Here is a 25,230-nt window from a genome sequence, read left to right as displayed (position 1 = left end):
GTGTGTGTTCCAGTTTTCTGTGAGACAGGCAGTGGAAGTCCATGTATCTGTTGATCTCTACTTGTTTGTGTGTAAATAGATACACATTTATTTTGAAAAGGATGAACTGTTATGTCTCAAACAAATTGGTTCTCACAAGACTTGGCAATACCAGTGGTGCCTAACCTTGGCCAAGCCTTTGTTAACTGCCTTGTTTAGAATTATAAATACAGAATATATTTTAATGTGGGACGGGCAGGATAACATTAGTAATAATAGTGAGATGGACATCCGACTGACTGAAGTGATGATGGACGCCACAAAAAAATGGTGCTCAAAATAGTGTCTGTTTATGGGAAAATTATTTGTGACAAATGTTACAAATTATTAGGTGTACAAATAAGTTTGTGTGTGTGTGTGTGTGTTTTAGTGTTTTAAACATGTAATTGTAACTCAATTTTCTCACATTCTTCCCCACTTTTCTTTTTACATTTTTTCGTAACTGTTGCATAGTATTAAAAATAACAATTGTCATTTTATTCGACAAAACATAAACTTAAAAATAAGTACTTTGAAAATGGTGAATTAAAAGAATTTGTCACTGCATTTGTTGAGATCCATCAAGTAAAATGTACTGTACACATATGCATTTATTTGTTCTGTTCTTGGGGATAATATTGTATATATTAAAAAAAATAGATTTAATTAGAATTACAATCACTTTATTGGCCACTGTGCTTTCACACAGAGGAATTTGTTCTCCACATTTAAGGCAATCTGTGCAGTGAAACACATTTAGACACACATTAATGAACACTAGAGTGCAGTGAGCATATTTGTCTGGAGCAGGGTGCAGCCCTAGCCCTAACCGACCATTTAAAGACGGTTTGCGATTATGAGAGTTGGGTATTAATACATAATCATTTTTATGCTATGCAACATTTAACATTTAAAGGACAAAAGATTAAGACTGTTTGGATTTTGATTTATAATTATACGTTATACAAAATCACTTTACTATTTATTTGTACATCTAATAGTTATGCAATTTTTTGCCAGATTTCACCAGTAATTTCAAGTACTTAAATGCTTTATTTAGTATTAAACTTTGAGTGTGAAAGTCACTCCATATTTAAAAAAAAAACACAGATGAGTGAAAAAGACTTTGCTGTGAGAAATAGTGCTAATGTGGTTCAATACAAGGCCTCAATATGGATTTTTATGAGCCGTTGTTCTGATTGCAATTGGCCCTCCTGATTTCCACAGTAGGTATGCCACCACCAGTCTTGTTAATGCATTTTATTTTCAATTTGTATAGAATAAACAGACTGAGCTTTTGCTGTTTCTCTGGGGATAGATCAGCAGGAAGATGGAGGTTGAAACAAAAACATTTTAAACATATTGCCTGTGTTTGGAAGCAGGCGGAGAAAGTCAGTAGGGGCCGCAGCCTAAATGTGACACAAGCAGAGAATTAAGTATGTGACTGTGGAACAGCTTCAACATACAGTTTGTCCTCTCCAGTCACTAACAGATTTGTCTGCTTTCTGTTGAATTCGGTTTCAGACGGTCATGTCAAAGGTTCTTGTCACGGTGTAGCTTTTTCTGTTCTGAGCAACATGTATACAGTCTTCATTGATTTCTGTTGGTAAGCCCTTGTTTGACTCATCACCTCAGGAGTGAAGCCACACAATTTTATACTCTAATTCAATTGAATGCTGCTGTAAAATTTGCCCGTAGCATCATACCTTGTGATTAGCTGCATTAGTTGGCACCACACAGCTGTGTGCTATAATTGGTGGGTTATTGCAGCGGCTGGGAGATATGTATGATGGGGTGTTTAAGGGTGTAGGCGGGGTTTGTGTGGTCTCTAGTTGCTGGATATTTCTGAGAGCAAAGGTTGCACATCCATTTTGATGTGATGGTTTGAGGTCATGTGGCTGCTACTCATATTTCAGACCCCCTTTTTTCTTTCCTGGACTTTTGGGGTGCACTAGTCTGCCCCAGGTAGATAAACTGCACCCATGCAGCAGCCCAAACCAAGCTCTACCTTTGCTGTTACCCTTAAATACATTTTATTTACTCCATTTACACAAACACACACACACACACACATACATCTATTCTTAACCTACTCTGAACCCCCTCAAACCACATACAGTTCAAAGTTGCACAGGCTTAAAAGTGTGGTTTAGAGCACAGTATGACTTACTGCAAAATGTAAAACCACAACATGTATCTTCAGTTTAAAAAAATCTAGATTAAGGGGTATTTATTTATAGAAATAACTGAAATTGTGAATGAAAGCTGTAGTCATCATGTGTCTGTGTAACGTACATGCAAGCAAAAGGGATTTGGGATTTCACAGAACACCTGCTGCTCTAAACCACATTTGTAAGTCTGCTCAACCTTAATGAAAACCTGGAATTTGAAAGATTCAGGTGACTGTTGATTCTGTCGTTTTTAAAGGAACACTAGGTAGTATTTTTACATCAAAATTACAGCTTTAAAACCATTGTGATGCTTCAACGACATGTAATGGGAAAAATAGCGCCTCTGACGTTTGGACTGCTGGCTCAGCACTTCAGATACTGCACTATGTAATTTTTGGAGGAGGGTAGGACACCCCACCCAGTTTCAGGACAGTGGTGTAAAAGTGAGCCCAGGAGCTAAAATACCTAATCTTATCTAGTATTCCTTTAAGTAATATTAAACTATAGTTCAGCTCTAGTGTCATACAGATTCAATCACAACATACAATGGTAAATGGAAAATTCTGTGAGGTTAGCTATATGGTTAAAGACACAAGAGCAAAATCATCATTTTCATCATCAAATTTCGGTTTTATTAAAGGAGCACTAAGTACGATTTGGTATTTTTGCTTCTGGACACCTCCTACAGTTCATTCATTCATTCATTCATTCATTCATCCAATATCTGTAACTGCTTATCCAGTTCAGGGTCGCTGTGGGTCCAGAGCCTACCTGGAATCATTGGGCGCAAGGCGGGAATACACCCTGCAGGGGGCATGAGTCCTTCACAGGGCAACACAGACACACACATTCACTCACACACCTACGGAGTCGCCAGTCCACCTACCAACATGTGTTTTTGGACTGTGGGAGGAAACCGGAACACCCGGAGGAAACCCACGCGGACACTGGGAGAACACACCAACTCCTCACAGACAGTCACCCGGAGCGGGAATCGAACCCACAGCCTGCGACACTACCTGCTGCGCCACCGTGCCACCCCCTCCTACAGTTGTAGACAGTAATTCACTTTTACAGCACTGTCCTGAAATCAAGAGGAATGGGGTGGTAACCTACTGTCCTCCAAATGTTACATTGTGCCGTTGCTACAATGCTGAGCCCAGAGAAGCAATGACAGAGACCTCTATTCTGCCTGTTACAGGTCACTAGTGCATCACAACGATTTTTAAGCTGTAATTATAAGTTAGGAATGCTACAAAGTGTTACTTTAATTTCAGGTTCATTCTGGCAAAATGGCAAGCAAAGAAGCCCAGACATCCCCCAGACAACTTCACCTAACTTATGTGGGATCCTTATGTCAGCTGGGAGATATAGTCCCTCCAGAGAGCAGATGCCTAATATACCTCCATTGTCTAGGTGGCATTCTGATCAAATGCCGCCCCCCCCCCCACACACACACCCACACACCATTTTGACCACTTGTGTCCAGAATCTCACAGTTTCAGTCTTTGCACATTACTTGAACTCCTCCACTTGGGCTTGGTTCTTGCACCCTACGTAAAGGGAGAGCATGCCTTTAAAAACAGTCTGCTTACTTATGTCTAGGTTGAAAAACGCTTGTAAAATTGAATCATGTTTATTTTGCAAATGTTATGATTGGAAGAAAAAATAGCATATAGCATTGTGTGTATATATATATATATATATATATATATATATATATATATATATACATATATATATATATTTCAGTGAAGTTCCACTGCAAACTAAACAAACACTTTTATTGATCACCAAACTTGACTGACATTTGGGCTACATTTAGGGTAAAGAGGACATTGTGAAAATTAGATTTTTTTTTTTGTCAAACTATCTATTTACCCTCTCATCTGTACTCACTGCAGTGAGTAAAGATGATGCCACTGCAGGCCCTCTGTCAGTGCTTTGGCCTGTGGAGCTGTCGGATACACTGAAAGCTCTTTTTGTTCACATAGTTATAGCAGCGAGGCAGACAGACTCTCGCACATTTGATTTGATTCACAGTGAGACCATCTAGTCTTTGATCTAATCAGGTGCGCTAGTGCCTACTTTGAGACAAAACTACCCCAGTTTGAACTTAGTCGCTTTCCAGCCACTTCAGGGGCCATTACAGGCTCTGGATCCCTCCAGTTTATACTTATTTAAGTGACTGTGAGGAAAGCCCCTCCCCAGCCAGCCACTCCAGAGGGCACATCAGGTCACTTTCTGCACCTCTGGAGCTTGGCTGGGCTGTGGGGGGAACCGTACTGCTGACCACAGCGCTGTAGCAGCCTCCAGTTGTTGGAATGGTGTGTGTGAGCCAGTCTCACAGTTCCCGTTAATAATAAAATACTGATGTCCTTCTGCTCCACAGCCAGCCTTCAGCAGTTGGTAACAGCCAAAATCAGTCTCTCTCTTTCTCTCTCTCTCTCTCTGTCTGTCTGTCTCTCTGTTTAAGAAAACTGCATCTCCTAAACTTTGTAAAACAAACAAAAAAATGACAATGCCATTATTACTTTGTGGTTGTTTCACAAATGTTCTACATCTTTCTTTACATTTTGAGATGTAAACGAAGCCATTGAGAGTTGTTTGTGTAATGCTTATTTATAGAATTACTGTCTGATTCAAATTTCTGCATAGTAGTGTGATGATAGGAACCAGTGGTCACATTGTATATGCAAATATAGCCTTTTATTTACTGTGCAGAGGAAAAAGGAAATGGGTGAATGTTTTAAATGTAATAGTCAAATAGTAATAAATCTTTAAAAAAAAAAAGCTATTTATTGTATACATCTGGTTTCATTACATCATCTGTTTGTTACTTCATTGTCTTTGTGATGATCTAAAAAATCTGCACAAAAAAAGTGAATACTTTGTTGGACAAATTGAGAATAACCACTGCAAAGTTGGGCATATTAGCTTCAAAGGGCTACTGTTGAGTAGATTCACCTTTAGTGTAGTGTGAGATGTGTTTATTCATTCATCAGATTCCACACGGTATGAAAGCCAGCTTACATTGACAAGTAGTGTAGGTTTTGATTTGGATGGATGTGCTGCTGTGAAATATAATTATACACACTCGTTGCCAACACTCAGTTTGATGATAGTCAGTTTGGCATGTAGTTTGATTAAGTTTTCTGTACAGCACGTAAAACTGCCCTGCACTGACTGCTGAGCTGTTCAATTTGGACTGCAGGGCTCATGTTTGATAACAAAGCAGTGAAGCACTGAATGTACACTGAGGTTTCTGTACATTTGGAGTTGCATTGAATTACAGTATATTGTATTTCTGCATAACAGCGAACCCTGCTGGTCAGTAGTTCATACAACAGCCTGTCACTCTCACTCCATCATGCCCTACTTGCCCTCCATGCAGCTTTGCTCAGATTGAACTCTTGAGCTGTTTTACTCAACACATACACACACAGACACAGACACGTTGACACCGTGTGTAAATGTGTGTGTGTGTCTCTGTCTGTGTGCACCAGTAACACCCCCCCCACCCCCACCCCCCGTGCGTTTTGGGTAGAGGAGAGGAGGCAAATCAGGATGCTGGTGTTTGGACAGGAGATAACCTTCAGCCCTCAATTTTAAATCATCTGTCATTGGCCTGCAGCTGTTTGGCTGCCGATGGAAAGGATTTACCACACTTCAGCTTTATAGAGCAAATGAGAGGGGAGCGGGGGCCAGAGTGTGGATTTACAAAAAGGACGACCAGACACTGGTTCGGAGGTGCAAACTTGAGTACATCTTCATTATGGCCACAGTAAATGTTTAAATATAACTTAATGACCCCTTTGCATGTGTAAACAGCGGCGAAGCCGTCTCGCTCGCTAGCCCTGGACAGAACAAAGAGTGTGTTTAGTGAAACGGTGTAATTATACACAGACAATGGCCAATTGTCACTCATATCGGACTTTTAGTGTTTGAAGTCTCCTCAGTGGTCTCTCTCTCTCTCACTTTCCCTCTCCCTCTCCCTCTATGGGGCTGTTTACAGGGCTACAATATACCTAAATATTGTAGCTGTCTAAAGAAAAACAAGTATCTCCAAAATAGTAACTTTATTGAATGGAAGTCAATGTAAAAAAAAATTCTGAAACATTTCTGTTGGTCTCTTCATCCTGAAACACACTGTGAATGACAGTTGCCATGTTCAAATGATGTAGTAAGATTAAAGCGTTTTTGTTTGTGTAACATCAATAAGCTTGTTTTGACAGTTGACTTAAACCAACATCATTTTTTTTTTAACTATAATTTATCGTACATATTGTTATCTTTTAATGTTTATGTCAGAAGCCATAGGCTTTCCATGATGTTTTTGAGAGTGAATAGACATAACACGTTATAACAGCTTTGTCACTATTTCACAGGGACATATGGCTGAGGAAGTGACATAGCTTTAATCTTATATACGGCAAAATGAGGGAAATTGTTGACACCGGGTTATTGGAAGCACTGCCATATTATCAGCATGAAGTCGTTGTGTCGTATATTGAGCTGAAGTCTTTGTTACTTCTTCCCAGAAAGTGTCATAATATCAAATAATGTCTGGAAATTCACACATTTCAGGAAAACGTACTTTTACTGTGAAAATACTCATCCTTTTATAAATCAGTATATAAGCTTATTCCAGCAGTCATCAGCTGCTGTAATGTATCCAGGCTGGAATTGACCACAGCAGTCTTTATGGTAACTGGCACTTGTTATCCTCAGCAGATGGTTAAGTAGGTTTAAAACTCTTAAAAAATAATAATAAATAAATAAAACACCAGTGTTACCAAAAAACTCTCACCAGACTTAGGTGTAATGTCAACTTAACATCATATTTGGCAAAGGCAACCTTGCAAATGTAACACCTAGTGGACTAAGTGGTCATAAATGTTTATGTAGGTCTCTGCCAGTTGTCATGAAGGGTTTATGTAGGTGCAGATTGTAAACACTGCCGTACAGTAAAGTGTTACCTCTGTGTCTCCCTCTCTCTGTGTCTCTCTCCCTGCTCATAGCACCCCCTTAGCACTTTAGACTTGCTCTTATCTGTTAGCAGAGAGACGTGTCAGTTTCCCCAATCCTGACCTACTTTCATGTACACACACACACACACACATGCACGCACACACACACAAAGGAAAACAGCAACACACTTTATTGGCTTCCCAGCCGTGCACATCAAGCTGAATAATTATTTCCTCTGAATCGAACATTTTTATATTCTCTCTTCGTCAGTGCAAACTTCTAATAGCAGGAATTCCTTGATCTTGCCTCTTTAATTATTATCAATGCCTCCTTCGTTCCTTCCCGCAGTTCTCCGTCATCACGCGCTTGCTTCTTCAGACGTGACTGTTGTGTTTTTTGCGCTGCCGTTTTAATTAGAGCTGAAACAACATGACCCATTTTATTCGCAGGGAAATGTATACTTTCTCTCAGTGTGTGCAGCTCAGAAGGTGGCCTTGAGCTGCTTTCTGCCTGAGAGTCTCTCCTTTACTCACCATGTTCCACAACAGAAAACTCAGCACCCCGGCACATCTGGGTTTTAGTATCGTTCTCAATATGTGCTCATCTGACACTGAATAATGACCAGTCTCTCCATCTGTCTCTCTCTCGCTCTCTCATTTTTTTCTTCCCCTTATTCTATTCCTCTTCTCTCAGGTTTCCTTTCTCTCCTTCCCAGGCTTCCATCTCTCTCTCTCTCTCTCTCTCTCTCTGTGAGAGGACACTCTGCCTCTAGGAATGTCACATGTATTTCAGTAGAACAGAAGCAGCTTTCTTTGAAGCATCCTTTCTGAACAGTTACACACAGTATGTGTATTAAACAGCATTAAAATGTGAAGGTTGAGCATAATTCAACTCAGTGTCATGTTGAAAAAGCTGACCTCAAAAAAGACATTCCTTACAAAGCCTGAAATCGCTCAATGGCTTGAATCGAGCCCTGGTATCTGTCTCAGTCTGGCTGAAGCCTCTCTTGCGTTGTGTAGTTCACAAATGTAGGAAACACTTTGTTGAAGTGTGGAGCCTTCCAACCAATCACAGGGAATTGTGCTGTGTTCTCTGAGAATCCTCAACACACAATGATGTTCCAAGTGAATTTCTTTGGGTGCCTTCGACAGTTTTGAACCATTTTGGTTAATGTAATGTCAAACTTAGTTACATCAGAGTTTCTCCAAATGATCTACTTATCCATGTTCCACCCACAACTGGGCTGTTTCTTGGATGAGCTTTGCAGGGAGAATCAACCTAAAATGGAGAGAAACATTCCACGATGCCCACCCATGGATATCATGAACCTGTTTTAGGTTAGCTGCTGTAAAACAGTCCAGCTCATTAGTGTAGAATTTTAAAATGGAAACTCAGCATTATAGAGCAACTCTAAACACAGTACATCCTGGCAACAGTTGCTGTGAAACAATACTCTTGTGGTTCGAGCATGGCCCACAAAGGCCACTTGTAATATGAAGCAATTTAATCCCAAGATGTTTTTTCTTATATCTTGCAACCATAGGGCAGACGAAAACAGACAACCCATAAAACAAACTATCAAGCTGGAAAAGTTTATTGGTCATGTCCTCCTCTGTCCACCTGCCCACTTTCCTCAACACTCTTTAACTCTTAACAGACACACACACACACACACACACACACACACACACACAGCCACACACCCAGTCAGTCTCCTGTTCGTCTGGGACTATCCTCTGGCATTGTTTCGGTGAAAGTGCTCGAGTCCCTTAAGCTGCTATAATCATCCATTTAGCACAGCGTCTTAATAACAGCAACAAATGCCTTAATCCCTCGTGGACCCACACAAATGGAGCGAGAGGGGGGCGGCAGCACCCCGCCCTGTTTCTATTATTATTATTTTAATAAGCCTTCTTATGTCTGCCAGGGGTTTCACTACTTTCTCTCCGTGTCTCTCTCCCCCTCTCTCCCTCTCTCTGAGTATTACTGTGAGCTCCAGTCAGGATGGCAGACTGCTCAGTGTCCATTCCTGTTTAATCCCCTCGTAAGTGAACTGGCTGCAGATAAAGCCAATGTTCAGCTCATGAAGCTTATCATATAGTCCACAGGGGCAGGTATTTTGAAAGGATTCTGGTTTGCCACTGTGTGTACAATGAGAAGGAAATGTATGGTAATACAGTCAGTGATTTAAGATGGAATAGTCTTAAATAATCATTAAAAACAAATTAACGCCTCAAATCCTAAGAGCCTATTGGATTGCAGCAGGCAAGGCATTTCATAGAGTTAAATATGATTGTGTAGTGTTCATATTTCAGTACTGATCCAGTATGGATATAGGTAACTGGACTTAAAAATACCTGAATTAGATGCAGAAAACAACAGGAAACTGTCATACATTCACTCACCCACAATCGACACTATGGGGAAACAAGCATACATATTGGATCGCAGATAGTGCTTTGTTTGAGTTTGGTGTAAAATAATGTGGAACTTGTCTATACCCTTTCCTATTACTGAGTATTTATTTACACTAGAAGTGCTGAGAGCTGGTCATTGTACCTGCTGCAAGTCTTGCTGTATTTTCACTTACCAAGATCACAGCTTGGCTGTAAAATGACCAATGACACTTCTTACACAAAGCATCAGTGCAGCTCATGTTAAGCCAACTTGTCACTCATTTTCATGTTCATAGTCAGAGGTTATTTCTCTTGAATATAGGTGTGTGCACAATCTTATCTTAAAAATAAGTTAGAGAGTTACTCTACATTTAAACAATAATGCAAGTTCTAACAGGTGTCATGGGTGACATTGAGTTCCTATAAAAACAAAGCCAGGAAATTAAGATGATGTGTAATATAGGTGATGTTTCCTTAGGAATAGGAATCTTTAATAAGAATACACACCGTGTCACTTATATTTTGAAGGCAGAAGGAGCCATGTTTGCAGGGAAAGAAAAGAAGAAACTGGCAGTGTGTTGTTGTTGTATGTTTGTAGGTTGCGACTAAAGAATTTCTCCAGTTCAGAGCTGCTGCAGTTGGATAATTGTTAGTATGATGCCTTGCTCGTAGTGGGGAAAGGGGGAGAGGGAGGGAGCGAAAGAAAACCGCAAAAAAAAGTGAGAGAGAAAGCACTGTGGAAAATAGCAACGTTTTTTTTCTTTGTACAGTGAAATAGAGCTACACTTTCAGTCAACAAATCAGAGAAATTATATTCTGTGCACACACAAACACACACACACTCAAACACAGATGCCTTGTTGCAGTTTCTCCATTTGGAAATGTTTTCATAGAAAAATAAGTGAAAGAGGGTATGTGAGAGAGAGGTAGAATGAGAAATGATGATGAGTGGAGTTGTGTATGTTGTCCTGCTGAGAGCGCCCCCTGTGGCGGTCAGCAAGTGAGCAAACAGCAGCATCTCTCAGAGCGACTGACAGAATGCCGATACTCAGCAGGACAAGGAGACTTTGCAGGCTCTGAGTGTGTCCTGCCTGCGAGTTCGCCTGCACTTCTGCAGCTCTGATACACACACAGTCAGACCACCTATCATCTAGAGCTTCGGCAGGAAAGTCAATACATCATCAACAGTGTCATTTATGGAAAGACATTGTAGCATCGTTTATTTAAGAGGTGGGCCAGTCAGTAATTTGTGAACTAATCCTGATCACCAATTGTAACTGTTTAATCATTTAAGGTGGAACTCAATATGGTGGTTAGTTAGAAAATCAATGGACATTTTAGGAGTTGACATTTATGGCATTTATCCAGGGCGGCTTACATAAGTGTTTTGACATCCTACTCAGAGAACACTTCCTAGCTAGTACAAATAGGATTAGAGTCCAAATACCATGGAACTAATATACATCTAGATACAGGGACATTGCTGATAAGAGAGAAATGCAAACTAAACATGCCATAAGTACAGTACCATACAACAGAAATTGACCTGGGATGGAGAAACAGCAGTGCAGTTCATTTCATTGTATTTCAGTACAATTCAAGACATTTCAGAAAGCACGGGATTAGTGGTCCTTTAAATACGGAGTCTTCACTCCACATTAACACACAGTTCACAGTGCTCAAGGCGCAGATCAGGTTTTGACCATCTCCGCCATATAGGGAGGGGCTAGTCCATTCTTGGCTTTATAGGAGAGCAGCAGGCTGTAAAATATGAGTAGCTACTGGAAGACAGTGAAGGAAAATCAGCTATAGACTAATATTCTACAGTGTATATAAAGTGATAGATGGCAGTAGACCTTATAGTATGTTTGGGAGGAGAATTTTTGGCATTTTTATTTTAAAATAAAACCATGCTTGTAAGGTTTTTAAATGGTTTATAATCTGTGTATTAAATGGATATTAGTTAGGTTGTAAACATTATAAAAGTCATTGATAATCATTTGTAACACAGAGGTAGAAAAGGCAATAGTAATTTTTATTTTTTTTGGGGTCTAATACTGAAAGCGTCTAAGGACTTACTGAAAATGTTGAGGTGCAGAGTAAGTGAAGACCTGGAAATGTGAATTTAGTCATTTCATATGTTAAGGTGCCTCACATTATCATCAGTGTCTTAATAGACCCTCTTTGTGGTTAATTGATGAAACCTAGTGGTTAAATTGTTAAATTTATTACCAAATATGTGCTGAAGCTGACAGTATTAATGTCGACTGATGGAGAAGACAAAGTAAAGTCAGTATCCGACGAGATCTGAGGTTTAACTGTAAATGGCAAATTTGGCAAATAACAGGTCACTGTTAATATTTATAAATAAATAAATAAATATTAATGATTTTCACTGTGTTTACGACTTAATAAATTAAAAGACTGGTAACAGTTTGTAAAGCTTTAGTGTAGACTTATTCTAAAACGGTACCCCTTTTATTTATTTATTTATTTTGTACACTTTAAAGTTTAAATTATGAATTTTGACATGAGAGCAAATGGTAGAATACAGAGTTTTCAGATCATTGCTGAGAGGTTCGGTTCATCCCTGCATTTCTCAGTGAGCCAGTCATACGAGCCAGCTCTTCTCAGCAGCTAAAACAGCAAGTCTCACTGTAAGCCAATCTGCCAGCTAATAAACCTGGCATCCAGTTAAACAGCACACTGGCTGAGAAGTGCCACTCTAACACACTGTTTGGGTTCTGTCTGTCTGCTGCTACAAAAGTGCGCTGCTCAGCAGATGTTTGGGGAGATCTTTTGAATACATGTGTTGTATATGCATTTTTTTTCAGCAGCAGTAGAATTCCAGGGAATTTTATTTTGTTTTTTATAGTTCTGGCATCATGATGTAAACAAATTCACTGATATGACATGGTTCACTGTAGGGCACAGATTTCTTTATAGTGATGTTGATTGGAATTATATTCAATAATATTTAATTTTATTTAGTGTCTAAAACCACCAATGAACCTATACATTTCTTCTGATTATTCTATGTAATGTTGATGATAATAAAATATTGATAACATCTTCCTTTGCATAGTAAACCCTAGCTCAAAAATATCATAAACTACCATCTGAAGATTGTGCATCAATTTAATGTAATAGCTTTTTGTTTGATAGTGCTTTTAGGAACATTAAACACGGTAGATGTCTGGCTCCTGTCACCACTGCTGTGAACTATCAGTAAGTTTCTCTAGAGTGGACCATTTCACATCAAGCTTCTCTGTATGACTGTGTCTGGGTCTCATTTTGAAAAGCTGTAGAGCTATCCTTTACAGTAACATATTAAACAAAACCTGCTTGGATATTGACATGCTATTTTTAGAAAATATCTATAAAATAAGATAAAATAAAACCCTTTTTTTTTTTACAGGGGACAGTCATTCATTATTCATTCATATTCTGTAACCACTTCATATTGGTCAGGGTCCAAAGCTTACCCAGAATAATTGGGAACAAGGCAGGAACACACCCTGGACAGGGCACCAGTCCATCAGTATTGTGAGATACTTTGAATAAAATCACTTTTTCAGTGCATGTCCATATTAATTAGTGTACCTGGAGTGCCTAGCAACCCACAAACTGTGATAAAAGACAATGATTTTTTGGTGGCTGCCTAAGTCATAAAACTTGGGATAACATGAGCTATTCTGATTTTGTTCAGCTTCCTACATCAAGACCTTAGACACTAGATATGAACCTTCCTCCTTCTACTGAGTATCTCCAGTCAATGCATTGGATCCGCGTGTATGGGAGAGCACAAAGACTAGGTTAAACGAAGCAAAATGAATCATAAAAATGAGTACTGATCAAAAATGGCCAGAAAGAGTGCGAAAGTAATGGTTGAACACTAGAGCATCTGCTCTCTCACTTCTTACTGCTGTGCGCTCAAGTTGGGGGTGAACAGTGGTTTATTCTCATTTAAAGGAGCAGGCACTGAAATCAGCAGTTCTATCGAGGCTCTTTACACGGGGAGAATTTTGCATTGAAATTGCAGCTTGTATTTTGACTGAAATATGTCAGAGATGGTTTGTTAGGTCCCCAGGGTACTGTATGAACATGTGGAAAAAGGGGTCCCCTTTAAAGCTGTGTGGGAGGTGTGTATGCTCCATTGATGCTGTAATCGATGGTATAGCTGAATATTCTACTAACTCTAAAGCCAGTTTTGTGCATGTTTACCCTGGAGCTGATCATTAATGATGTGCAAGTGTGATTAAGTGTTGTGTATTTATCAAGTCCACTGTACATTTACACTCTCAGCTTAATTAAAAATGAGATGCAGATTTATTTACTTGTTTTGTCTTTTTTTTTTTTTTTTTTTTTTTGTTCTTCTTTTGTTGTTGCCTAAGGAAGCATCTGCGCTCCATGGTTAACAACTCCTACCTGCTTTTTTTCCGCTAAATGTACCATTGCCGTTCTGGCATGAGCCTGAAAAAGGGCATCGCTCCAGTACCCACGGATAACACACATCCATTTGGGAAAACAGGAGAGAATCCCTGTAGGGGAGCAGGGCTGTGAGGAATGACTCTGTGCTTGTAGAAAAGGCTAAGCATGCTGCTTATGGTACCTAGACCTAAAAAAACAAAACAAAAGGTGGTTGGAGGGGGGGGGGGTGAGGACGACATAATACTATGTCATAGTCAGTTTGTTTTTATTTGCTCAGTAAAAGATTACTCAAATTACAGGAAAAATACATAATAAAATACGAATACAGTGATAAATCCACATTTTAATGTATTTAATTTAATATATATAAATGGCCTTTAAAGTACAGTCTAGTTTTAGCATTGGGGAATAAAACAGGGTATATATCTACTATAACACAGGTTTATAACGACCTACAACATACACTGAATGATCAGCATTAGAAAAACCTGTATTGTATCTACACTCATTATCCATTTTTATCAGTTCCACTGAACATACATGAGCACTGTAGTCCGCATGTTACTCTACATACTTTATCTATTTATTTCACCCTGCTTTTCAATGGTCAGGGACACCACAGAGCAGGTATGCAGGTATCATTTGGGTGGCGGATCATTCTCAGCACTGTAGTGAAGCTGACGTGGTTGTGGTGCATTAGTGTGTGTTGGACTGTTACAGATTGATCAGGCACGCTGATGAAGGACTAGAGGATGACAAACACAATCTGTGCAGCAACTGATGAGCTACACTCTCTGACTTTACGTCTGTTGTGTCAGACAGAATGGACACTTTAAAAACACGAGTAGCCCTTCTGTGTCTGATCCTCTCATACCAACATCCAAAGCTTTTTGTCCACTTACATTTTTCAGTATGTGCTGCTTGTCTGCTACACATCCATAAATGATTTTTAGCATTGAGCTCTTTCTCGTAGAAAGATTTTTATTTTATTTTTTTTTAATATTCTGTAGCAATATATTCTAACAGACTTCAAAGTTGAAAGAAGTAGGCACAGTTCATCTTACACTGACAGTTTTGCTGTCCTAATAAGACTTGCATGGTTGTTAGGACCCCCCAAGCCTCATATCTAATCTTTTCAGAAATATCTTGTGGAAAATTAATGGAATTTAAAAAACGATTGCTGTATGCTGTTACATTTTATGTGTTGAAGTTGTGTAGATTAATGAAGTAGATATCCCCCTTGTCAGTGATTAGTGAAAACAGAGGGTAGGTGTGCAGGAAGATTTGCACGTTTGCTAATAGGAGCATTCGTCTTCTGTTCCACAGCGATGGTGTTTCAGGCGTTATTTTTGTATGATGAAAACAGACCTCAGCCTCACTTTTTTTCTTTCTTATTTCTTTCTCTCACTCTCTCTTGATAACGAGCCCGTGACGCCCCCGATACAGCTCTGAGTGATATGTTTGGGGGAAAGGAGTGGTTAAATATTCATTTATTCCTTTTTTATTCATTTATTCCTAAGTTTTCTCTTTTATTTTTTGAACATAACTTTAAAGCCAAACACCCCCCACTCTTTACAACTCAAGAAAATGTTTCCTACAACTCTAAATTGTTTGATGATTGTAAAAGCTTTTCCTGGTGTATCTGTTGTGAACAGGAGGGGTGCAGAAGGCCAGTTTTGAGTCATTTACAAGACAGTAAGGTTAACTTACAGCAAACAGAGCTATTGGCACTGTTTAGCCATGCTTTAAGTGACAGGGTGGGACTGCTTCCTGGGTGACTGACAGAGAGAGAGAGTGTGTGTGTGTGTGTTATACTGTAGGCTAACTTGATGTTATACGAATTCATATGATTTTCTCCAGGAGGCTAATTTGATTCAGAGCAATGGTATTCCTTTGAGAAAAAAACAATATTGAGTGTTCTTAAAAGTGCAGAGCAGTGATGTTCACAAGTTATATCATGCAATCCATGTCGATTGTCAAGAGGGGATTGAGTGCAAATCGAGCAGAAAATCTAAGTTATGTCTCATTATTATCTTATCAGGTGATAAATTGTGTAAAAGTAAACTCTCGCTGAAATCCTGTCAGGTTTGACACCATTTCAAAACAAGTGTTTTACTATAGAAAGAACATCAGTCTGAAGGGCAGATTTATAGCTGTATGCCATTGAGGGCAAAACAGCTTGAAATCAGCTGGTTAGTTTCTCATTAGCACAGCAAGTATGCTAGCTGGCTAGTGCAGTAAGTAACTAGCTGAAATGTTTGTTAAAGTATAAATGAGAACTTTATTTTTAATGTATAATATTAAATTTGTAATGTTAAACAGCTCATAATTATTACCGTTTTACATTTTATATAGTCCACCTTACATGGGATGAAGAATAATATTGATTTGAAGTCCCTTAAAGAACCAGTCTGTTAAAAAAAAAGCAGGTAATCCACATAGAGGCAGCCGTGAATAAAAGGTTTTGTATAAAATATCTACTACATCCATGCCACTAGGTGTCACTGAAGAATATGACCAATTTGCTTTACACTGGACATATTTTGGTGTGCATTAGTATCTTAATTTGGGTTCTGAAGCTCCTACACACCCACAGACTGTGAAATAAAACAAATCTGAAAGCTGCCTGAAAGCATGGCAAAAACAAGTTATCCTGATTTTTGTGTTGCATTGTAAATAGTAGACAGGGTCTTTAGAATGTTGCCGCCTCCTCATCTGAGCCTCTCCAAACACAGCACTGCACCCATATTTATGTGTTAGCCCAAAGACAGGGTTAAATGGGACAAACCAAGCAAAAATGGTGTGAAGAGGTCCATGTAGTGAATAAAAAAATGACAATGGAGAAGAAAGAGAACCAAGCAAAAATGATTAAAAACCAGAATTTCTCTCTTGTCTCGCTGTTGGTTCTAAGTCTCATTTTCGTTTAAAAGAGCAGGTGCTGAAACTGGTCATTCTGAACAGGGCTGTTTAGACAGTATAAGAAAAATGCTGTGTTGTTTGATTCTTGTGCTATGTTTGATCCCTGTTTTCAGACTTTGGCAGATCATAAAACTGACTGTGTTGTTTCACAGATTGTGGGTTGGTAGCAGCTCCAGATCCCCAAATTAACATGCTGATGCACTCAAAAACTCCTATTCTTTTCATAGTGTGTTCCATTTATTGCTTGTTTTTTGGAAGCCATGTCATATCTTATGTCACTGCAAGTGGCTTAATGACTTTGCTGTTAAATCTGTTGGTAGCAACTCTGACTAGAACAGGGGTTAAAAACATATATATATATAGTCGTGTCCCCAATTCTCCAGATTGTTTATACTAAAAAATCAGCTTCATTTCTAAACCTATGAAATTTAATTAATACAAATATTGTGATATTCCTCAGGTCTGTTGGTCTGAAAGAATGGAAAGAACATGGGTCATTTGTTTCCATAAATGGTTGTCATATCTCCACTCTTCATTTGTCTCCTGTTGGGATATCCTGTCCAACAACCAGCACTAAAAACTGCCAGACCACTGGCTCCATGATGGGTGCATTCCTCAGTATTTTGTGTGTGTGTGTGTGTGTGTGTGTGTGTGTGGAGTGAGAGAGAGACTGTATTTAACGTGGATGTGGATGTGGATGTGGAAGTGTTTATCTGTGTGGTTACCTGTGGGTCCACACACAGCAGTAGCTGATGGTCACTCTTACACTGGTTTCAGATGGAAATAACCTGACAGAGAGTCCGTCTGTCTGTCTGTCCATTATACGGACTGTCATTCTGACTCTGTGGTTGTGGGAGCTGAATTGTTATAAGAGACTTGGAACACACTGTTCACATGGATCTGCATTTCCTTGAACTGTAGATGTTACATCAGAATGGCAAAGCGCTTTTCATAAATATCAGTTAAGTACTGTACAAAGTCAGAAAACAATCATGACCAGAATGGCTGTTGCAGTTATTCAGTTTCTGAGGTTAGATTTGCAATAAACCACTTTAATGAGAAAGGAGGAAAGTCAAAGGAAAAAAAAATATTTCTACACATGAAATGGGACCCCTAGTAACTAATAGAGACCCAAAAATCTGAGAAAAGAATATAGACAAAATGAGTCTCAGATAAATGTGCCAACCACCACATAACCCAGAAACTTCTTAATATCACTTATAGGCTACATACCCCTTTTCCACCAGGTATAACAGTTCTCTGGTGTCTTAATGAAGCATATGTTCAATGCTTTGATCAAAATACCAGAAGGACCAAACACCCCAGCACCATTCTCCCCGTATTTAAACAGCCTTGTTCAAAACAGCTGATTTCAGTGTCTATTCTATGCTTTCTAACTCACTCCCACAAACAAGCAGACACGGTTTCCTTATTTAACAGATTATGGGTTTGTGGGTCCTACCGATACACAGATTTATATGCAGAATACACATAAAATAACACTGATTTTGCCAATGTGTTTTGGATAAAAATAAAAAAGAAGTTTAACCAGGGTGCATCTTAAACTGAATCAGAAACTCAGGGTCAGTTCAGGGTACAGCTCTTGTCACATGTTCTGTTATACGTAGCAATAGCTTGTGTATGTGCTTGGGTACAAATAGATTCAATAACTGCCAAATGTGGAGGCGACCTTTCTCTGTCTTCTTTTGATATAGTGCTTTATAAAAGTGTAATGATGGCTGTTTGGTTTGAACAAAAGCCTCTGCCCTTGCTCAGCTCAGTGGAGTTGGGTTTGGACTTGAAAATACATCATTCTCACGGGCATACTTTCTTCATTAGAGTAAACGAACAGTGATTAATGGTATGTACTTTTCCCAATTTCCCAATTACAGAATTACTGTATGCAGTGTGTCTAATATTATCTTGACACTTCTTCTAATTAGTGAATATAGCTACATTAAGGGGCATCCATATCTGCTGACAGAGACATTCAGTTGAACAAAATTACTGTCAATAGAAAGGGAAGAGTAGAGAAGTTGTTGCTGCAGCAAACAGAGAGGACAAAACATTGGAAGAATGGGTACCCACAAACGTTAGGATTTAGGATAAAGCTTTATAATCAGTGTGGTGTCAGGTCACTGAGATGAACTCATACATGATCAGTTCTGCAGTGACCCAGATATTTGATCTCGTTGACAGTGTGTGCCTTGCCCAGTGATTAATGGTGTTTGTGCATGTATTTTAGTGGTCTGACATTTGGTATGAGTACACTTTTATATGTGTGTGCTGGTATGTGAAAGAGTGTCTCCGGTGTGTTTTTCAGGCCCCGGGCCAGTCCTCGGCTCGTCCAGAGGAGGAGTTGGACAGGCTGACCAAGAAGATGCTGTATGACATGAACCATCCACCATCAGAGGAATACTTTGGTCAGTGACCCTCACACTTTACATGGCACAAACATGGTTGCCCAATCAGAGAAAAAGTTTATAGTTTTTGTTTTTCCATGTCAAAGCATAGGATCCTGAAACTATCATATACTCCAGTTATTCACATTAAAACCAGAGAGTGGTGATGTGAATACCTTTACAGAATTACAGTGTTACCTCTCTAGGGGTGGGGTTTATAAGGGTTGATAAGGGACAAATTGTGGTACCTTAGTTTTAACTAACTTTCTTTTCTTAAAAGTTATGTTACAGTTAGAAACATGAAAATCCAAATTGTAGAAGGAATATGGCCACTTTATTTCTTCAAATACATTTAGCATTTATTTATTTATTATTATTTTATTTTATTTTATTTTACTTTATTTTATTTATTTTTTTTGGTGCTGCAAACTGAGACAACTCAGAGTTTCAACTCTATGAATCACTTGTCAGTGATTCACTAATACTTGTCAGTGATTCACTGAAGTTGATACACTGACTAATATTTCTCTTGTAGCCCTGAGCCCAGTAAACTGAGAATTTTCAAGTTTATATTTTGTTACAATTTCCTGTAACAAATAACTGGTAATCGTGCTAAACATCTCGTTATAGCTCTCTTCTTCAAACGATCACTATTACATTAGTAAACTTAAAATATGTTCTCGTGTAGTTATCATTGTGAAAAATATTTTTCAATATATATTTTTTCGTCATAGTTTTTTGTTAAAGAAATGAACACTGGTGTCAGAGCATCTCCAAACAGCAGGACGTGTGGGGTGCTACCAGTATGCAGTTGCAGTACTTACCATAAGTGGTCTAAGGAAGGACATAGGTGCCCAAGGATCACCAGTGCACATCAGGAGAGAAGACTAACAAATCTGGTCTAATCCCACAGACTCATAGCTTCTAAAGTGTGGAGCTATCAGTGGTATAATAACTTATAAAACAGTTAGTTCCAAAAACGCAATCTGTGAAGCTGAGGAGCAGTCTAGCTATGCTGTCATTTGTCATGAATATGTTCTGCTGAGCATCATTTGCTGAGCTACAGCTCACTTTATACTGCAGCTGTTACTCTTTTTTTTTTTTATTTAGCACATATTAAAACAAAGATGTATATTGAAAATAAGTCAAATAGAGTTTGATCTGTAAGATGTTTGGTCATATTATTAAACATAGTGAGAAAGCAAGCATGAGTTGTTGCACCCAAGCAGGCTTTTTTATGGCCTAAGCATATACCCACTACCTTAAACTCAGCTGCCATTGCTGATTTTAAAAATGAATACATAAACTTCACAAAATTAGCTGAATTGTCTATTAATGCAGGACCATCAGATATGAAATATGTAATAAAACAAACACACATGTATCTCAGGAAATCCCTTAGAGCTTAAAATAATGCATGAGTCATGTCCTGCATATGTGTGTGTGTGTGTGTGTGTGTGAGAAAGTGGGTCATTCACATGTGCATACTTCAGCGTGTCACAGTCTAATGCTTGCAAATGTTTCTGTACAAGGCCATTGCTGTGTGTGCGTTCTGTGGCACAAAGCTGCTGATGCTCCAGTCATGACTCATGCCACTTCTCAGCGTTTGCTTGTGTACTTGTCCTTCTTTGAACTCTTCCTTGATTTTTCCTTCCATCTCTTTCTTTCCTCTTTTTTTTTTTTTTAATCTGGCCTGAGTGTGTGTGGGTGTGTAATTGAATTATTATTAGGTATGTGAAATAGGGATGTGGATGTGAGGTGGTTCTGCTCTTTGCAGCCTTTACTGGCCTCATTTGCATGGATGGATGGGAAGAGGCTTCTTCTTTCCCTTTTGAGAAACAGGTGCATTTGTCACTTTGCAGAAGTGAACTTAACCCTGACAGATGTGGTGAAGTGTGTGTGTTAACGTAATCACTTTTCACTCGCCCTGCGTGCGTGCGCGTCCATTATAGTCTTTTCCATTAAGTGCTGAAATAGATCTACTGCAGATTTTTTTTTCTCCCGCCAGTCAGATGTTTATGCTTAGAGATTGGGTTCAGCACAGCACTGTGCCTTTTGTACCCACAGTAAATTATGTTCACTTTTGACCGTCATCATTTCTTGTTAAGCTCTTGTTCAGTTCTTACTGGAACAAGGCAGAAAACTCGATGCAAAAAGTTTCAATATAATAATGTTCTTATAAAACTCAGCTGGCTTCCTGTGATAAGCTGTTATGTTGCAGCCAGAGGAGTCTTAATTCTGTCTGTACCTTTTCAAAGTTAGATTACATCAGTGCCCGTGTGGTAAATGTGTAACCACTATGTCTCAAACTGTAACAAGACCACTGGAGTGTATGATACGATTGATACTGCTTGCATAGTCTATGTTGTCAATTAGGTCAGCCCAGAATGTTCGTTCATTGGGTAGGTATTCAGTGGCTTTTCTTATTGCTCATATGGCTATTGGATTATTTTTTTTTTTGATCGTCCAGCTGTATTCCAAAATAGTAATGTTTATAGGGGGGCGGGTGGAACACATTGTTGCTGTGTTCAAATGATTTGGGAAAAAAAACATTTACAAATATGGAGATGTATGAGAAAGGAATGTTTTTATTTGTTTAAATATGATAATTTAGAATATTAAATATGAAATTTTAGGGAAGCTTTTATATTTAATGTTTTTGTTTGTTTGTTCTTTTTCTCTTATTTTCTTGATTTGTTAAAAAGACATTGTTAGATAATGTCTCTTCTGCACCTGACAATTATAAGCTATAGACAGCTCTTTTACGAAAGAAAGGTTGGAAAAAATCAAGGTACCAGAACCTTTACTGGTATAAATTTCAAATGATACCCTAGGCAACAAGTCCTCTCATCTTCTCTCTCTCTCCCTCTCTCTGCCTCCCCCTCCCTCTCTCAACACCCTCACTCTGGCCTTTCTGTCCTTTTGAAGAATCTGTGCCCCAGAGCCTCCATCTCCTCATCTGAACCTAAACACACTTCCTAACTGCTTACAGACAACAGATGCCCTGTCAGACCCTTCCTTCAGCCCGAAACACTGACTGTGTTGAAAACACATAGAGCAGTTCTTTGTAGCAGCAGCTTTGTTACTTTGATTAGCAGACCAGATCATTTAACCCCTTAAAATCCAAGGACATGATGGACATAGACGTGTTTTTTTTTCACTTTTGTATTCTACTTTACCTCTAGAGTATTTTGTAGCTATGGAGTAATTAATTGACAGCACATCTTAAAAACAATAACAAAACGGTAATAATCAGACCTGATTTTTGTTTGATAGAGGTCTAATGTTGAACACCAACACCCAATGTATGATAAGCTGCGCATTATAGATATGTATATATGCGCATGAATAATATATACGGTAGTATATGTGTTTGTTTGTGTGGATGTGATACAAGTAGAATGTATATAGAATAATATGTGGGTAAGTGATGAATTAGGTTTTCAAAATCATATTTTAAGTTATATATAAAATACTATATGGCATAGACAGCCTAACTATGGACAGTTTCTTCATTGTTCCTGAAAGACCTTGGCATTGAACCCTTAAGTTCACTTGAAGTCTTTCTATGATGCAATAACTTTATCACTCTTTCTAAAAAGCATGTCAGACTAGTCCGAATTAATCCTTTTACACACCCCTTACAATTATTGAATTCTGATACTTAAAAGTGCACCCATTGTGAACCAAAACGTTCAGTTTCAGACAGCGCTGTTAAAAACTCTGAAGGAAAGCATGAATCAAAATGAGATGCTCTGGAGCAGCTGCGGATTGCATTGGTTACAGGGGTATGAAGCTCTCAGAACCGGGCTGTGGAGCACAGAAGCTGCATTCTCTGAACTGCATTCCCCTAGGGATGAGTTGGAGTGGAGTTTATGATCCAGAACTAATCATCCAACGTCAGAACCTCACTTCAAGGCTCCCTAGTGCAGTGTTGACCCTACCTTCAAGACATTGCCAGTTCAATTCTCACTGATACCACCTCACCTATCTAAGGTCAGGAATCCAGGAGAGCAGAATTATCCTTGATAACTGGGTGGGTTACTGTTACTTTTTACTAGTTACTGTTTACCTTTAATTACCTTTAATTTTAATCTCAGATGGTATTTTACGTATGGCAAACAGAAAATGTTTTTGGTTACGTTTTATTTAAACGAGTACACACTTTGGCTAATTTTGTGTTGTTCTGTGTAAAACTTGGTAAAATTTCACTTTTTATTACATTAATATATTGCAGAAGTATTTGCAATTATGCAATAATGCTGACGACCATGATAATTTTGGTTACTAGAATCGTGATATTAAATGTTCATATGCTTTCATGACTGTTGTGATATTTCATTAGTGGATAGTGGATGTTTGAAATGAGTCAGTGGCTGGCTTCACAATATCTCTGGTGGATCTTGTGCTATGCTTCACCCTCTCAGGTTGGTGGCCATATTTGTGACTGGGGAAGCCCTATCTGTCTATTGGGTGAAACTGGTAGCGACTGATTAAGGAGAAGTTTGGCATAACATTAAAAAAATTAAAAGAAACTGACTTCACCATTGCATTGCTACCATCTCATTCTCACAGCAATGCTCCAACTTTATAAATACTTACCCTTAACACTGGGGAAGCTCTTTTTCCATGTTAAATACAAAAGGCCACTGGTCACAGAGTCATGAGCATGGAGTGGAATGGGTTAAGTGGCCTAGTCTGCTGTATGTTGGCCTGCATGTGTAAATGTGTAATTGGTTGGCGCTGGAAGTTGAAGCAGGTCACTGGGGCTGGACCGAGGGAGAGAAGGGTTTGTCCAGGGCTGTCATGGCCTCTTTGGGCTGGGGCATGTGTCAGAGCTGTGTGCCCTGCAGTGAGCATGTGCCCAGATGCACAATCCACAACCGCACAGAGTCCGTGTTTGCAAACTCGCTGTTGTTGTCCAGAGGGGGGCTGAAAACAGCCTGGCCTGTAAATGGGTCAGAAGTAAAGCCAGGTCACAGAGGCAAACCCTGCTGCTGTGAATGACTGAGCACAGAGCTTTGGCCATGGAGAGAGGGATGAGAGCGGGGAGAAAATAACGCTTCAGTGGCATTACAGCTGAAAAAAAAAGAAAGAAAAGGTGTGAGATATCACTGCTGTAGGCAAAAGGTTAAGCGCAGAGCACTGAACTAGAAGCAGGGCCTTCAGACCACCGTCTCTATTTTGGATGCTCACTTTCCCTCTTCTTTTTTCATTCTTTATTTTATCCAGATCGAGGAAAATGTCTTTATTCAAGCCCCAAGAAGTGGCCTAGACAGAAAATGAGGTAGCTTTCCCTTAAGCAGCACTTCTATAAGAGCAAGCTGCTCCAGCCCACTCATCTCCCTGAGCCTGTACTTGAGGAATAGATCAAACCCAGGTAGACTTGAGCCTTTAAAAAAAGTCACATTCATACAGCTCTAGTGGTGCAAGACAGAAGAGTGAATGAGACCTGACCAGCAGTGGCCTGAACTAGGCCTGGGGACAATTAATCACTCCCCAAAGATTGTCTTGATTGATATAAAGATTAAAATAATTGAAATGCACAGGGTACATTTGCTTGGTGCATCAGGTAGGTATAGTTTCTATGTATATACACTTTTAGGACATTTTACACCACAGCTAATTATTAGCATTTTAAGTATTTAATTATCTACTTCTCCAAGGGTTTTCCTTTAGTTCAGGAAAACCCAAGAAAGATCTTGGAATAAAATCTTTTTTTCCTTCTCGTGTAAAGTAACGATTTTGGGAGATACATGTTTTAAATTAGTCAGCAACAATGTGTTCTTTCCGTTCTGCTCTTGTTTACAAAGAGATATGACATGATCTAATCAACTTCTTTCTTTGGGTTCAGTTACTGCAAACCAGTAAATAAAACATGCACATTAATTTAAAACATTCTGAGAAAAAATGTACCCCCCA

General features: G+C 39.0%; 1 protein-coding gene across 7 annotated transcripts in view; it reads left to right on the top strand.

The window, feature by feature from the left end:
- The window catches only part of lpp (LIM domain containing preferred translocation partner in lipoma), a 269,809-nt gene that overhangs the window by 205,564 nt on the left and 39,015 nt on the right, over positions 1 to 25,230 (top strand). For all 7 annotated transcript variants that reach the window (XM_066663357.1, XM_066663351.1, XM_066663353.1 and 4 more), the window contains one exon: positions 19,230 to 19,329. In XM_066663357.1, coding sequence (XP_066519454.1) covers positions 19,230 to 19,329 — 100 coding nt within the window. The remainder of the gene's footprint in view (positions 1 to 19,229; positions 19,330 to 25,230) is intronic.

The sequence above is a fragment of the Hoplias malabaricus genome, chromosome 3 (genome assembly GCF_029633855.1).
Source record: "Hoplias malabaricus isolate fHopMal1 chromosome 3, fHopMal1.hap1, whole genome shotgun sequence".
NCBI lineage: Eukaryota > Metazoa > Chordata > Actinopteri > Characiformes > Erythrinidae > Hoplias > Hoplias malabaricus.
The sequence above is the reverse complement of the archived record's forward strand: the minus strand, read 5'-3'. Positions and strand labels throughout refer to the sequence as shown.